The sequence below is a fragment of the Chiloscyllium plagiosum genome, unplaced genomic scaffold, assembly GCF_037043375.1.
Source record: "Chiloscyllium plagiosum isolate Xiang-an unplaced genomic scaffold, Cpla_swu_hap1 HiC_scaffold_17, whole genome shotgun sequence".
Taxonomy (NCBI): Eukaryota; Metazoa; Chordata; class Chondrichthyes; order Orectolobiformes; family Hemiscylliidae; genus Chiloscyllium; species Chiloscyllium plagiosum.
This window is the reverse complement of record NW_028270155.1, coordinates 36,507,441-36,525,117: the sequence shown is the minus strand read 5'-3', so window position 1 is coordinate 36,525,117 and position 17,677 is coordinate 36,507,441. Positions and strand designations below refer to the sequence as shown.

General features: G+C 36.8%; 1 protein-coding gene across 1 annotated transcript in view; it reads right to left on the bottom strand.

The window, feature by feature from the left end:
- Positions 1–5,937: 5,937 nt before the first annotated feature.
- The window catches only part of zcchc14 (zinc finger, CCHC domain containing 14), a 126,961-nt gene continuing 115,221 nt past the window's right edge, over positions 5,938–17,677 (bottom strand). Inside the window, exon 13 of the mRNA XM_043706822.2 lies at positions 5,938–16,093. Coding sequence (XP_043562757.2) covers positions 16,038–16,093 — 56 coding nt within the window. The 3' untranslated portion in view covers positions 5,938–16,037. The remainder of the gene's footprint in view (positions 16,094–17,677) is intronic.

The window sequence follows — 17,677 nt, the reverse complement described above, 5'->3', positions numbered from 1 at the left end:
AGCAGGTCTTCTAGTTGGCCTGTCTCAGCACTCATCATCTTCATCCATTCTAGCATACCTCAAATATGGCTATGCAAGTGGGCAGGTCAGGGTTTCCTGAATCCAAGGCAAGATTCAACTCCATGAGTTTAAATTTTGTTGTGGTTTGGGGACCTTTATCTCAGGATAATTTCTGTGGTCACAAGTTTGAATGGCACAAGAGTGACAGTACCCCAATTGTTGAGTGAAAAGCCAATGAATGATGAAGGATGAAAGTCAGATTTCCAGTGCTGGTAGGCCAAGTGAAAGCCCTCTAGCAGGAAAGCATGGCAACCTTCTTTTGTTACAGGTAAAAGAAAGTATCTCAAGATAGAAGCACTTCTCAGTGCTTTTAACATCTTGGAACTTAAATGTATGATCGTGTGTGTGTGTGTGGGAGTTTGCCATGAATAGGAATCATGTAAGATTACCTCAGATTACAATGTGATCTTCATCAGATGGACCAATGGGCTGAGAAGTGGCAGATGGAGTTTAATTTAGGTAAATGCGAGGTGCTGCATTTTGGGAAAGCAAATCTTAGCAGGACTTATACACTTAATGGTAAGGTCTGAGGGAGTGTTGCTGAACAAAGAGACCCTGGAGTGCAGGTTCATAGGTCCTTGAAAGTGGAGTCACAGGTAGATAGGATAGTGAAGAAGGCGTTTGGTATGCTTTTCTTTATTGGTCAGAGTATTGAGTACAGGAGTTGGGAGGTCATGTTGCGGCTGTACAGGACATTGGTTAGGCCACTGTTGGAATATTGCATGCAATTCTGGTCTCCTTCCTATGAGAAAGATGTTGTGACACTTGAAAGGGTTCAGAAGAGATTTACAAGGATGATGCCAGGGTTGGTGGATTTGATCTATAGGGAGAGGCTGAATAGGCTGGGATTGTTTTCCCTGGAGCGTCGGAGGCTGAGGGGTGACTTTATAGAGGTTTATAAAATCATGAGGGGCATGGATAGGATAAATAGACAAAATCTTTTCCCTTTTATATGAATAGGAAGGGTTTGAAGGGATATTGGCCGTGTGCTGGCAGGTGGGACTAGATTGGGTTGTATCTGGTCGGTGTGGACGGGTCGGACCAAAGGGTCTGTTTCCATGCTGTACGTCTGTATGACTCTCTATACATCTTTCATCCTCAATGGCTGGCATTGGACATAACCAGCCTCACCATATCATAGTCCATCTCTGACTCACACTATATCTCACCACATCAATAAATTTTGGAGCATACTGGTACCTTTCATTGTAATGCTGGTGCTGGGCAGCTTTGATGGCAGGGACAGAAACTTGTATCATGTATCAATGCAGAGTGTGCTTTGTTTGCTTGGCTTTTTGCACTTAGTTGTCTCATTCAGAACCTAGAAGCTCACCATACCTCTGTCTTGCTTTTTATTTTGTTTACAGAGACACAAAGCCAGGTAGCTTGTCACGGTTGTTAGTGATGATCATTTAAGACATTGGATATGTTGTCTATTGCATCATGCTACATCATTTCATACCTTCAGACAGCACTAACAGTTTAAGCAACAAACACACTGCATATGCTTCAGCCAAATGACCATATCTCTACGTCTGAGGAGAATAGTCTTCAGTCAAGTTAATTGGACTATAGTTAGTCAAGGCAGGTGTCTAGTCATAGTTCAGGGGCTTGGACATGGCTAGTTGGCCTCTTGGATCGTCAGGGCCAGGGGATTCCACACCATTACAGTTCAGGGAATGAATCTTGGGAAGTCATGCAGATCAAGTATAACCAGTCCAGGAACACACAGTAAGTCAGTGGGGAGCTGCACAAATATCAATTAGGGCTGTTCACAAAGTCCATGGGCATCATCAGGGGCCACCATATGGTAGGGAAATTGGGGACTGCAGACAGTAATGCTGCACTACAGAAAGGATCATAGTAACAGGAGGCAACTCATCATATAAGGGTGGAAAACAATAGTGCATGGAGACAGTGGGTTACAGGAGTGTATCATGACAGTTGACATTCATTCAAAGCACAATGGAAAGGAATAATGATTATCACCACACACAAAGTGGGTGGACTAAGTGGTTTTCTCTGAGAACCAGCCTCTACTTCAGATTTTGGTGGGGGAATGGGAGAGGCCCTTCAAGAGCCTATTGTGTTAATAAGGTTACAAAGTACAGGTTAAAGATATCTGTCAATAAAGTCTTGCATGTGAAATGCCTGTAGTGACCTGTATGATATGGCATACATATCATAACTAAAATCAATCTTGATCATACATTGGTCATTACAAATTGATTATAGTTATCTCTCTGAAGCAGAAGTAATCACAGGCAATCCTAAAAGTATAATCTGTAGGCCACAATTCATAAAATAAAATCCAGGGTTTCACAGGCTGTCCAATAACGTGGAGCTGATCTTGAATCAGAAGTATTTGCCAATATATTCCTATGTGCAATGCTGCCTTTCTTGGGTGTTGAGAGAGGTTTTGGGGGTGGGTTGAAGTTTTAGTAACCCTACCACACTCTCAATCTCCTGCTGTATTTATACTTTGTGCTTGTATTGTATAAATCTGAAAAAGGTCCGCTATGTCAAAGGTGAATTGCAGGCATCCGTAAGCATGCTTGTCAGAGTCCTCCATGTCCCAATTCATCAACAGCTATGAAAAATTATCAATTGTGTAATATGGATACTGATTGTTTAGAGTCGACATTTCAGGCACAACTCTTCTTCAGGACTGGGGAGGAGGAAGGGGGCTGAGAAATAAATGGTGAGATGGCAATAGGTGGGCGAAGGTAGGAGGTCTTTGTGATAGGTTGGTGGGATGGGTGGAACAGATAGGTGGGAAGGAAGAATGACAGGTAGGTAAGGTCAAGCAGGCAAATCTGCACTGGAGGGTTGGATCTGGGATGGGGTGGAAGGAGATGAGATTTGGAAAGTTGTGAATTTGATGTTGAGGTCATGTGGTTGTAGGCTCCCAAGGTGGAAGATGAGGTTTTCCTTGTATTGGTGTTGGAGGCAGCCCAGAATGGACATGTCATCGGGGGAGTTAAAATGAATGGCCACAGGAAGGTAGGGTTGGTTGCTGCATACAGACCAGAGATGTTCCCTGAACTGTTCCTTGAGTTTGTGCTTTCTAATGTAGAGGAGACCACATCAACAGCAATGGACATAGTTAAATGAGTTTCAAGGATATACAAGTAAATCTCTGCTGGATTTGGAATGATCCTTTGGGGCCTTGGACAGAGGTGAGGGGAAAGGTGTGGGCACAGGTTTTGCACCTCTTATGGCTGCTGGAGAAAGTGCCAGATGTGGAGAGAGTTTTGGTGGGGAGGGTGGACCTAATGAGGGATGGACCTAATGAGGGAATTCTGTAGAATTCAGAATGCAGGTAGAGGTGGGGAGGGGAATATATTTTTGGTGGTGGGGTCTGACTCGAGATGGTGAAAATGGCGGACAATGATATGCTGGGTTTGGAGATTGGTGAGGTAGAATGTGAGGACCAGGGGATTCTATCCTTATTGGGGTTGGGGGTTGCTTACATTACTAAAACCTGTATTGTTTCTGATATTTTCCACATAGGTTAGTTGATTAGTGACAAATGGATTCACCTACATCAATGTAACTTACATGCTTGAAAATCTAGAGAAATTGAGGAGGAACAACTGTGCCAGTGAGTCAAGGGCCATCACTAAGCACCACCAACTGTCAAACAACCTCCAAATGAAGACATCCAGTGAAAAGTTTTCTCAGGCTGCAGAGGAAGTACAAGAGACCCAGAGTCTATTATTCTCAAAGCAGTATCCTCAGATGAATGAGCTGCATTATTATAACAGACTGAGGGTAACCTGGAACACTGTCACTAAAGTGTAGTCATCTGCTGGAGCAGGACTTGTGACCTGAAGGGGTCAGTGGCCAACCTATTCTGGTGGCTGTCAAGCTGTCAGTCATATTAAATTTTTAGGCAACTGGCTGCCTTCAAGGATCCATTAAGAACCTATATGGGATTTCTCAATCTTCAACCGACAAACATTTCAAGGCTGATGCAATTTGTGACATCATATCACTGCATCTCATTTCCCCATGCGAGGTCAGTCCTACATCCTTGGCAGAAGGCTTTGCGAACATAAAGTGTGGGGTGCAAAAGGTTGTATACATGTAGCTTTGGAAGTGCCATATAATTCAGCTGACTTACTCAACAGAAAAGGCTTTCATTCCAACAATGTACAAGTCATCTGTGAGCCTTGGTACCACATTTTAAACACCTGCATCAGGTAACCTGTGAACTACCATGATGCTTATATACAAGAACTCTTATGTTCCTGCTTTGTTTTAAGGGCTGCATGCCTTACAGAGATGGTTACTGGGAGACAAGGGCTTCCTCTGCAACTATGGCTGATGACTCCATTACACAACTCTGACTGAGGCTTGCATAGGTCTAATTCAGCTCATTCTTCCATCATGGCCATTGTGGAGCAGACAGTAGGTATCCTGCAGCTGAGGTTCCAATTCTAGGATCGGTTTGGGGGAAGACGGGGTGTTGTAGGTGTCATGATCCTACCACGTTGTGTCCTGCACCAATGGAGCAGGCAAAGAAGGGATATGATGAATGCAAGGCACCCTTCTTCCAATGAGAAAGATGAACAAATTGAGTAGGAGAAATATCACCTTCACATTAGAGTTGTGCACTATTTGACACAAGTCAGAAAAGATTTAATTGATAACTGATTCAAATTGTATGAAGGGACCTTTCATTGCCTGGAAATTTGTTGTTGGTGAAAAGGCAGGCAGCCCATTTGTTCCCAGAAGCAAATCCAGCTTTTCTTTTCATTTGTCTCTTTAAGAACAAGAAAAATAAACATTTTCACCTGTTTGAAGGCTTCCAACATGTGGCATATCCATGCTACCTTAGATGTTAGGTAAAAGGTAGCACTCGTTAAGTTGGGTTCTAACATAGTATGATGCCAAGGAAAGGCGCCCTTGATTCTTGTAGCTGCAGTTACAATGGCAGTTGATCAGAAGGGTTTCAATGTAAAGTAACAATGTACAAATAGTTTGATTTCCAATGAAGTCTCACCTATGCTACCTATTTGTCTTCAGGTGTTTTTTTCATTTACTTTCCACTATAAGTATTATGGAGGCCTATTTGAAGTAGGCAGAAATTGATTTGGTGCACATCTGGGCCTTAAATGATACCAGCAGCAGAAATCCCAGTGGTGTGATACCACTGAGGCATGCTGCATACATAACAAGGTGAGCAACATGGAATTGCATAACATAACACTTATGAACGTCCCTGAAATTGACATAGCCCTGTTAATTGAAAGGAGTGCCCCTTACAGGTTTCTTGACATTATTGACAAGTTCAAAGTAGTCCCAGTTTATGTTCAGGTGCAAGATGTCCATTACTGCTTGCCTTGTTTTTAAACCCAGCTTTTAATATTAAACTCACAACGTGTCCTTTTTGGTCCATGTAGTCTGGCCTCAGCTTGAAACAAGGTATGGACATCGTCTTGTCATTGAGCATATCTAATCAAGAAATTTTATATAATTTCTTGCAAACTGTCTCATGTAGCCTTCCAGGGATCCTTTGCATAGAAAGCAACATCCTCTACCATCTTGTCTCCCTCATTCTTCTTATACATAGATTTAGTAAGATTTAAAAAAAATCATAATTGCTGCAACATAATTACTTGATGCCGATGCTGAGTGCCAGAATTTAAATTTTGAATATTTCTGAACTTCACATGTATACTTCTTATGGTGTGTTTGTCCTCACAACTGTTTGTGCCTGCTATTCCTATTTAGTCTGTTAGTATTAAACAACTTAAGTGGCTACAGTTTATTGTAGGTTCTTTCATGACAAGACAATTTGACAATTATTTCTATCCCTTCATGCTGTCAAGGTCAAGTGTGTATTTGGTGTATTTGGAAAAAAAAACAATAGACTGTTTATATTTTTATTGCTCTTCTGTACTGGCATTTACAATACAACAAGGCTTAAAGATAAAAATGTATTCTTCTACAAATGTACATTGTGTTCCTTTCATTAACAAAGTCATAAAATATAAAAACAAATTAAAGTGTGAAAGAGCCATGTTGAGTTCAATCAGTTGCATAATAGCTTTAAATATTTATAAAAATGCAACATTTTTTCGATACTAGTGTTACATGCACAATGGTTAGAAAATTAAATATACTGAAATGCATAATTGCTCAAAATGAGCTTCACTATATTTCCAACCTTAAATATTAGGAGCCACTGCACAAAAGGGAATAAAGCAAACAACTACCAGCACAAACTACTGCCTATGTAAAACTGGCCTGTCCGAGTTCTTTAGTAGAATACGAAAGAAAAGCATCAATCTTGCCATTTTCATTCATGCCACCATGCAATTACAACACTGCATCTCAAATGGGACAACATCTTTCTATGGCACTTGTAAATTATGGCACTTAGAGCAGTTCAAGTAGACAAGTCCAGTCAACCCTTGGTGAAAGTAGTAATGACTATGATAGCACACAAAACGTACCTGGATTTTCAGCTGTGATAAAGTGGTCATATAGAAAGGATGAAAAAGATGATGATGCAAACTGTTGTAATAAGGCAAAAAAGTTAACATTCCCCAGAAAACAGAATTTTGAAAGCTTCTTTTAGCAATTCAAAACAATAGCAAGGGCATTGAGAAAAAGAGCACTCAATACAAACTCCTAATGCTCTGACATCAGGTTGAAAAAGCAAATGGTCAATGGCTTCCTTCATTGGATAGCATATATGAGTTTCCAGCTTTTTTTTTTTGAACAGTTTTAGCAGAGCAATTGCAAAAGCAATTGTATTTTAGCCCAATACTTTAAACAAAGACTGTCAGAGAATTATGGAAAGAAGAGAAATGTCTAATTTAATAGGTATTATAAACGAAACACCTAAAACATCTGAATTGCTTTACAATGAAAATTTGGTTCTTCATTTGCTAAATTTGCATGAACTGAGGTCCACAAATTTTAATTAAGAACTGTCAGGTATTGCAAGTACTAGCAACTTGTGAGCAGCTATAAAAGTTTTGGGGCTACAAATGACGTCAAAGCTTCTACAAAACTCTTAAGAAAATTGTTTCTTATAAAAACAATCCAGTGCCATTGTGTGCAGCACACCAATGAACTCTACCATTACAATGGAACAAAACGTGCTCACTTTCCCTTGTGCATTGTGTTATGGAATATGTAGAGGTGCATGGAATTTTCACTAAAGCGAATGTGGGGGTGATGGGTGGTGGGAAATGATGGAGCCCTACTGTGCCTCTTTGGAACTGATTAATAGCATGGGAGGTAATTTAGAATAACTTTCCTGCTACTTTACTGCATATGGTGAGCAGTGAGAAAATTTGCAGATAAGAAACAAAATAATAAAAACCTTTAACAAAGCTACACAATTTATTTTTAATGCTAAGCAAAAGGTGGAATGAATATAAAATATTCCAATGATGGGAATATCAATTTAAAAAAAACAAATTAAGAAAAACCTTAGACAATTATTGCATTAAGAAGCAGAGAATAACCACATAAGTTAATTTGTATAAAGCAAGGCAACTTTATGTGTTGAAGATGTGAGTAGTGTTTTATCCTACTTTTACACCCCAATAATCTTTGAATGTTTAGTGCTACTTCTGTTATTGCAAGTTTTATATATTAGTGGAATGCTATAAATGGAAAAAACAAAACAAAATAATCCTGTTCAAAATTAAGCTTGTTAACTAGGAATAATTTAACAAGTGTTGACACATTTAGAATCAATGTTAGTTTTAGCTACAAAATTGATTCTCTACAGTATTCGATCATTTGTATCAGATAGCATTACAAATGCCTTTGCCTGCATTACAAAATCAGTTTCTGAAAAGTTTCTAAATGAACAAAACAAATAACAAATGCCATAAATACCATGCTGTGTTCATTTAGATACTGTCTAAACGCAACATCTTAATTCTTCAACTACCACATGAAAATATAGAAATTACCCAATGAAGGAAGATCAATCTATTGGTCAATGTCAGACTTCTGAATTACCGATCCTTTCATTTGGCAGTCCATAAATTTAGTTGGTAAAGTCACCAAGTTCTAAAAGATTTTAAACCTATATTTTGCATGGACAAGTAGGACAATGGCAAATATCCCTAATGCAACCATCTCAGTTAAAGCAAATACAAATTTTGAGTGCATTTCTTTCACTACAAAAATAGAAGTTATAACTCAATACAGCACTGTTCCTTGTGAAGAGCCATTGATTAGATAAGTTATGGGATGTCATGGGCCAAGGAAATCTTACTTTTTAATGTGGTCACAATATTGAGAAAATACTGACATTGAACAGATTTAGTTTGCTTGTGACCAGAACCCCAACTCAGTGGGATCAAAATAAATGATAGCATAAGATTTACTCAAAAATCATGCAGATATTACATGAGTATGTGTTTGCTCTTTTAAAAAGTTAAAACATTGAAAATCAATGCAAAATTATTAATGTGTTTATCTTCGATAAATTATAAATACAAGATGTTAAACTAGACAATATAGAATTTTAAATTTTGCATTAGAGAATGAGGATTAATGAGAGATAAATTTTGCAGCATAGGCAATAGAAATGTATCTCAAAATTCTTATATGCATACCTGGGATACAACACGTTGTGAAATTCACGTAATGATATTTTATAATTTATTTAGAGGTAGTGTAACTTAATCCTAGCCAAAATATCTAGGTTTTCTATGGACCAACAATAAACAGATTCCATTATGAGAAATGGTTTCTTAAAGACAAGGCATCATAACCTGGCACATATAGAAATGTAAGGTACTTGCTAAAGTGAATGAAATATGTTATCTTGATAAATGTGCCACTCAGCAAATTTCCAATATTCTTAATTGCACATCATCCCCCATTATACAAAATGTATACATTTTCGACAAATTAACCATAAGAAAGCTCACTTGATGCAGTGCCTCTTGTGATTACTTAATACATAACAGTTTGAGATAAAATGAGTCGTATGAACAAGTGATGCAACTTGATTTTAGATGGAACGGATTAGCGATAGATTGACAAAAATGTCAACATCTAAATAAATTTAGCATGACTATATTCCTCCTATTCTGCATGGCAGTTTAAAAAGCTTACTTTCAATTTAAAGAAGGGATATTTTCACTTATCTTAAGCAATGTTTCATCAGTTTTTTTTTTGGATTGACCAATCAATAGAGTATCACCACAGAGGTGGGGAAAAAAAAACTTTGACTTATTTCATTTAACCATGCTAATCAAATGATCCTGTTGATGCTGTGACTGCAAACATGAAGAACTTTCAATCCAATCCATCAATCCATTCTGACCAAAGCAGAATAAATGATAATGAAAAGGGAAAAAGAGGAAAAATCCAAAACTGGGTGAAAAACAAAATTTTCAAGCCATACAAATCTACAAAGTTGCTAACAAAAATGTTTATTTGATTCTAGTGTATTCACAGTCATCATTTCCTGGAAGAAATTCACTACAAAATTTTACATCATCTTCAAAATGGTTTTAATTCTACATCAACACAAACTATGTAAGACAAGTGCGAGGCTACATAAATAGAAATCAGGCTGGGGCAGATAGGTAGTGTCAAATCATTTCAATTTCCACTTAGGGTTTATAGATTTCAAAGTGGCTCTTTGGGAAATTAACATTTTCGTTCCTTGAATTAATTGGCTTTGTTAAAATGAATTGGAATGCAGAAGTTATCAAAATAGAGCCCTGTATTTCCTGAACAAACTTGTGTAAAACTAGCAGTGTAACTTGGATAAGAAATATGTAGTACTCTCAAAGAAACTGCTAGAAATTTGGTATGTGTTATTGACATAAACTGGTGAAATGCATATCAATTTAGCAGTGAAATTATCAGCGCGATGGCCTTAATTTGTATATCCCTTGGCCTCACTCTGAAATTTGTGGGCCTTGTTTATTGTACAGTGGTTTGCCCTGTACAAAATTCTTCAGTGGCCCCCTCAACTGGCAATGCCAAGTTGATGGATTTCTTTTAAAAAAAAAACGTTTACAATTGTTCCTATGGAGCAACCCAACCTCCTACATCACCATAGGTCTCCTCACTCACTGTGGTATGTCTCAATATCTCTTTCAGTGATGCAGGTAGTCTACATCGAATAAGTTGATGTGATTTGAGGACTTATTTCCCCTAAACTACAAATTTCTTGGTTTGGGCAGGCGCTGCTTGCCGGTATGGGCCTGTAAATAATCAATTTCAAACTGGTAAATGCAGGTGAATGGTACCAAACCATGGTTTATCAATCTGTTCCCACTGACAAGGCAAAGTTGTGAAGAAGGTGATAGTGCACTGGATTAGTATGTAATCCTTTCACTTCTTAGAAATGATTTGAAATGATGCTAGAAGTGTTATGTGAGGTTTTGTTGAATAATTCTGAGTAATCATGGGTGATGATGATGGTTTCACAATAAACTGCAAAATTCAAACTGGTTCAGTCGCATACATGTTTCTGATATTAGAAATAAGGCACATTGTTGGGAGGTGTACACAGGCTTTTAATCTTCATCTGGTTGATGTCATACACCACTTGAAAATTCTAAGTTGGTTTTTTTGTGTCAAAAATAAAAAAAACTCTTGTTTTTCAGCACCATTATCTCTCACCTGAAAATGAGACCAAAATTTACCATTTATAAAAAAATTGAAAATTGATTATTTCTTTAGAAATTTAATATTAAAATTGAAGAAACTAGCAATTTGTTCATAAGCACAGAAAAATTCTAGCTGAATTGTTTCAGGTCGAATTATACCTGTATCATTTTACAAATCCACTTTTCAATATTAAATTAAAATCAACCATCTGCACATTCAACATTGAAAAAGGAATATCCTGAACTTTAGTGGTCATAATACATGGCATTTTTAAATTCTGCAAATCATTTTTGTTACTCCTTTAAGTCATAACTGCATAATAAACTCTTCTGCAAATCAGATTCCTGCTAGGAGGTATACTTAAGGTCAAGAAGTCATGTGAAATTATAGAAATAACTTCTATCCTGTCACTGCATGGTTCACTGGGGTGGATTTTCAATGTTATTACGCAGATATAAAACTGGATTTCAGCTATAATGTAAGTAAAAATTATCAAAATAGCCTATGTAGTTAATCTGCAAAACCAGTTTTATGCCTGCATAGCAAGCTGAAATCTACCCCACTGCCTATGCCTTAATCATGCTGGGATATCTTACAGAAAAAAACAAGTTTTGTAGTTAGGACTTCCATTTTACGACTTCCATTTGGACACAATACAACTAGACCAATGAGGAACAGTTTCTCCACAAAGAAGACAAATCAAACATTGCGTAAATCATTGAAAATGCAATAAATTTAAAACAGGGACATGCGTATTAACAGATGGTACTATAAACTAAGGTAAATGATTGAAAAGCTGTTAGTTTTGCAGTGGAGACAGTGAAAGCATTGTTTTTAAATAGAGCTTTGTACCAAAATAAAATTTCCAAAATGGGACAAGGATACCACTGTAAATAGAAAATTGCAAGTATTTCACTTCAAGAATGTTGAATAATTAACTTTTAAACATAACCGATTGTGAACGAAGTGGGGAAAATTTGCTACAATTTGTGAAATTCTTAATTCATTAAACAATCATTTTGGTAATCAAATGTAGATCACATGATAAACCAGACTAATTACATCACAAAGATTTAATACTCATAAGATCTCAAGCAAAATGTATGCCGTACTGTTGGCGAAATTAATCAAAAAGGATAAAAACCACCACAACTACACAGTACATAATAAAATTATAGAAATGTTAAAATTATTTGAATTTTCTAACTGCATCTCCAATGTTCAGATTATTATGCTTCAAATATTATTTGAAATCTTCAGTGAAAATAGTGCTGTTAAACCATTGCCCAGTATCCAGAATTATTGAAGATGGTTCTCCGACATCCATAATTTTACAAAGCTCATTAAAATGAATGATTAATTCTTCAAAAACATCTTAACAGTTAACCAGCACAAGTTCGATAAAGAAATAACAAACAACTTGGACAAAAGATAGGAAACTAATCAGCAGGCCAAGGAAATTCTGCAACTACACAAGGGATCAAATATGGCAAGGTTATGAAAGATTGCTGATAGTATATTAATATATATATTCTGTCACTTGCAAGTTGAGGACTTCAGCGATTTTACAAAAGCTGGGAAATATATTGATTATGGAACATGTTGCAGGCTTTCACAATAACTTCGAAATTTTTAAGTTGTATATAATATTTTGTCCAATTCTTTCCAGTTCTGCCTGCCTCCAATCCCATCTCTCCAGTATGCTTCCAGTTGCTCTCCAACACTTTATTCAAGTTGTCATTCCTCAAATTCTTTATGCACAAGCTTAAATTGCAGGCTATCCAATCACAGTAAGCACTACCGTCAGCATGATCCCATTATTACTTGGAAAATAAACACCTTCCATCAGGACGCATTGAATAGTATTGAGAAATCTAAACTACTGATGATTTCCCTACCTCCTCTCCTTCCACCTTCAAAATCTTCACCAGCCCAGAGAAACAGGCCATGTGTAGCACATGTAAAGCAAACTCAGAGACAAGAAATGAAACTTGGACCTTCCGAAGATTAGAATTCGCTCAATGCTGGCTATAATCGTTTGAGGAGATGCCAGTGTTGGACTGGGGTAGACAAAGTCAGAAGTCACAATACACCAAGTTATAGTCCAACAGGTTTACTTGAAATCACAAGCTTTCAGAGTGCTGCTCCTTCATCAGGTGAAGACTTCACTTGATGAAGGAGAGTGCTCTAAAGGCTTGTGATTTCAAATAAACCTGTTGGGCTATAACCTGGCATCGTGTGACTTCTGACTTTAATCATTTGGACATTGGGAACTTGACAATTTATCTTTACAAAACACACTCCATAGACAGAAAAGAGAAAGACATATACAGACAGCTACTAAAATTATCCTCTTGAAACAAACAAAAGTAATCCTACGGTTCATTTCTCTGCATTCATTCTTTAACACAACAAGAAATGTAGGTTTTAAGCTGGAAATTGAACATTTTGCACTTCAAGATCATGTGAATATATGTAAGGGAGATGGTGTTTTTTGATAAATCAATCCAATTATCTGGCCATAATGCACTCATGTCAAGTGTAAGTTTTCAAAACATATCCTCAAGTGTTGCGGCAGTTGCAATGTCTTATGCCAGTTGCGTCTCTGCCTCTTTTGCAGCAGGTTTTGTATACCTGTACTACACTGGTAAATTTTTATTCACTTTTCATTGTGAGTTTATTATAATACAAATCTGTGTCTAGTCAGTATTTTAATATCTTTCTTTTAAAACTTTAGCCTGAATAAATAACAGATAACCAATTAAAATTCTAATTGGTGTTGCAAGTCTGCACTGAAATGTTTGTTCTCACAGTGGACATTTCCAATTACAAAGGAAAATTTACTGGGGAGAGACAGCAAGAACGAATTTCTCCATTTCAAACAATTGTCAGAAAGTCACATGATTTGGACAAACATTTTCATGATACATACACAGATCGCTGTATATGATCATATCTGCTATTGGTTGTGTAACTGGTAGCTATGAAACATTAACCTGCCTGTGTTTACAAGTCCAATTGGCCATCATTTCCTTTAACCAAGCTTGCACTTATTTAATTTTGAAGCCCATCTTATTCACCAGAATTATAAAACAGTCCTATAAATTTCTAAAATAGGCCTGTGTTCTGGTACTTTAAAATGTGATCATAGCCAGCCTAGTATAGGTATTTCATATAGGACTTTTTTTTCCACTGCATTATAAATGGGAAGCAGGATACAACATTCTGCTCCAGTGATGCTATGATAGGATGATGATGGGGCAATTTAAGTTTTATGTCAATGTAACAATGGTCGGTACTAAGGATTTGTGATTAAAAAAAAAAGACTGTCAGATTTTGAATGACAGAATACACGAAAACGCTTGAAAGACATATAACTTTGGTCCCAGGAATAACTGTGGGATGATTGGATTATGAAGGAAAAGATAGTAATTTCTCAACCCCAAATCACATTTTTGAAACTCAAATTATGTTGAAGCCAACATTATCTTGTGAAATGATGCTGACATCAGATATAAAATGTAAGAACACAATGTTCCATATTAATTCCTGTGCATTGGTAAGTATAGTTTGTATATGATTGGTAAAAGTTGCCATTTATGCTCAGGGATATGCAGTAGTCACCTCACATGAAGGGTCACAGTGTAGAAATTACACAGGGCTTCTGTAGAATATCCAACTTGGGCTTAAAAAGCATTGAAAGTACAGGAATTACCAAAATAAAAGCAACTATTTATTTACCCAACACTTGCATTGCTATGGATGAGAACACCACATTTATTTCAAAGCCAATTCTGCATTAACTTTTAAACAATATTCTTTTCATCTCCAGCAAAAGTATGGACTACACCAAAAAAGCTACCCAGAAGATTTTGTTTTAATCCTATAATAATGTAATAAAATTTATTTGGAAAACTGGCTTTAATTTCAAGTTAATTAAGGCAAGTAGTAATGGTGCATATCAAATCCTCTCACTTCATCTCTATGTTGAAACATGTTCCTCTCATACTGGTCAGTAAAACTACAGGTAACAAAAAAAAGTTCTAAATGCCAATTCTCCAAGTTCAAGAGTTAAGTAAAAATACTAATTTGTTGCAGCAACATTTCAACTCACTATACTCAAAATACAATCACATGGAAATAATACTGCATCTATGTGGAGTTCTGTGTGGAACTTTCAGCTTTCACTTTGCATAGAGACAAGATGATGAGCTACTATTAGTAAGAGCTTCCATATCTAACAGTTATAGATCTGTATTTACAAATCGGGGACTGAAAAAGCACAAAATAAATGGATTTCTTAGTGATTGAAGAAAAATTCTTCCAACTTTTACTTTAGTAAACCAAGATTTCCTTCTCATGGATGATAAGCGAACATCAATTTTCATGTTCCACATGTTGACAGAAAACAACAGGCTTCCTTTTCACACTGAAGAGTAAACTGACTTTGCTTAGTGTGAAATGCAAGTTCATCCAAGTTACAGGTTGCAGGACTAATTCAATGTTCACCTTAAATACAGACATATTCAATGCTCTCCTTAAATACGGACATGTGTAAAGGTTCTTCTGTATACACGCACGCACGCACAATACTTGTAAACATGACAAATTGAATCAGGAGAACTTGACAGAATGTTTCTACAAAAAACACACTTACTTTACAAAAAAATATTTGTTTGCATCTTTTTACATGTAAAGGACTCTTTCTTAAAAATATACAAGTTGAAGAACCTTACAAAAACAAATATAAGCTTTCCCACCCAGCCAAATCTAGGCTCAAAGCATCTTCTCAGAGATGGAAGAGTCTTTTTGTTCTTTCAGCAATGTTTTCCAAACGTCTTCCCTAACTTGGTGATCAGATGAGAGTGCTTTGGTCAACTCTGCTGTGCTCCATCAATATTGCATTGTAAATATAACAGCAAATTATTTCATCAAGTTTCTTGTTTCTCCCTCTGGAGGTTTCCCCCTTTTCTCCATTCTTGTAAAGCTGTACAATAACAGGCCATCAAAACGAAAATAGTTCTGCTGTTTGTTACAGTATATAGGAATATCCATAGTTATATAAGAGTTCTGGATACATTCCATTTTCTTCGTGCAATGTCATTGCACAATTTTAGCTAAACACACTGATTCTGGTTTTAGCCAATACATCTCGAAACTCAGTTATATTTACAGCTAGTGCATGCGTAGTGTAGTTTCTATTCCCGTATAAGAATTTGTTTAAAAAAGCACCTTTGGATAAAAACAGCAGGAAATTAATTTAGCAGGTCAAGATATCCATAAAACATCTTTGCATCTTTCTTTGTACCTGCTATTGGTTTACTCAATGGCACATTGTGATACATGCTAATGCATATTTCCAAATGCTAGTCTGCTGAGTCCATACGTTCAGATGGAGGGGCATACTTCAGTCTAAAAGTACCTGAAAGACAATTTAAAACAAATACATATTATTTTCTGCTCCAAAAAAATCACAAAATAGTTAAATAGTTGCATTTGAAACATATATATTGTACAATATTAGTTTGCCAAGAATAGTACTACATAACACAATGTTTAGGTTACTTATGTTTGAGCAAAATCCACACTGGCTTCTGTACTTAACAAACCTGGTATTTTTAAAAATAAATAAAACTACGTACTAGAAAGAAAAAGAAAGGTCTTTAGTCACACATACTGTAGGAAGGTATCCAATCGTGATTAATTCAGTTACATTTTTTGGCTAATGTAGAACAGCTGCCAGGCTATTCCCACTGCCATGGCACATAATAGCCAAGCATTTACAAAACATTTCAGTTGTCTTGGATCAAGACTCATCTGAAGTGCTATGATCTGACTGTTTCCACCTCAGGGTATTAAAGGAAGTTGAGGAAGTTGTTCATACCTTCAGTCGTAATCTCTCAAAAATCACTCTTCCACATAGCTTAGAAAATTGTCAAAGCACTCCACCACTTCATAAGAGCAAGATAGATAAATTAGAAATTATAAGCCTCTTAATCTAAATGTTGGTTGTTGGGAGACTGCTAAATGTTGTTGGGTTTTGGTCAGGACCCCAGTGTTGGAGTCAGATGGGAGTTATGATCCCATTTTACATGGGAAACAATGATATTTCCTGGATTAGCCAATTAGGATATCTATAAATGAATTGCAGAAAGTGAACAAGTAGGTATACACCAAGAAAGACAAGGTCAAATTAAATTTTCCTTAATTGTGAAGTGGTCTAAGTAACAAAAGGGATAACTTTGCTAAAAGTTGGCTAAGAGTCAATTTCAGAGAGTTTCATGGAGGGTTTCTCATTGTCAGCTTGTGAGAGTTATCTCACAAAATTATGATCACTATTGCATGACAGTGTGAACATGGTCTATAGCACCATGTTTACATTATCATACAATGACCAATGGCAGAAGTCACTCCTTCTGGGATTTCCACTGCTGGCACAGTATTTAAAGCCCAGTTGTTCACCAGGTCAATCGCAGCCAGCTGAAGACATGTAGGGGAATGGGTAACATGTTATTGGAAGTACAAGTTCATAAATAAATTGTTATTTTATGTTACCACTTGTGTAATCAACCTATCATGATAACTGCAGCTACAAGGATCAACCTAGACAAGGAAAGGTGATGGTCTATTGGTATTATGACTGGATAGTTAATCCAGGTAATGTTCTGGGGGGCCAAGTTCGAATTGCACATGGCAGATGTGCAATTTGAATTCAATAAAAATCTGGAATTCAGAGTTTAGTGATGACCCCAAATTCGTTGTCGATTGTGGGAAAATCCCATCTGGTTCACTACTGTCCTTTAGGGAAGGAAACTGCCATCCTGATCTAGTCTGGCCTACATGTGACTCCAGACCCACAGCAATGTGGTTGACTCTTAACTGCCCTCTGGGTAATTAAGGAACAAACAATAAATCTGGCCTGGCTAATGACACGCTCATCCTGTCAATGAATAAAAAGGTTGAAAGCATTCACTACTCATGAACAATGGGAAAAGTGAAGGAAGTA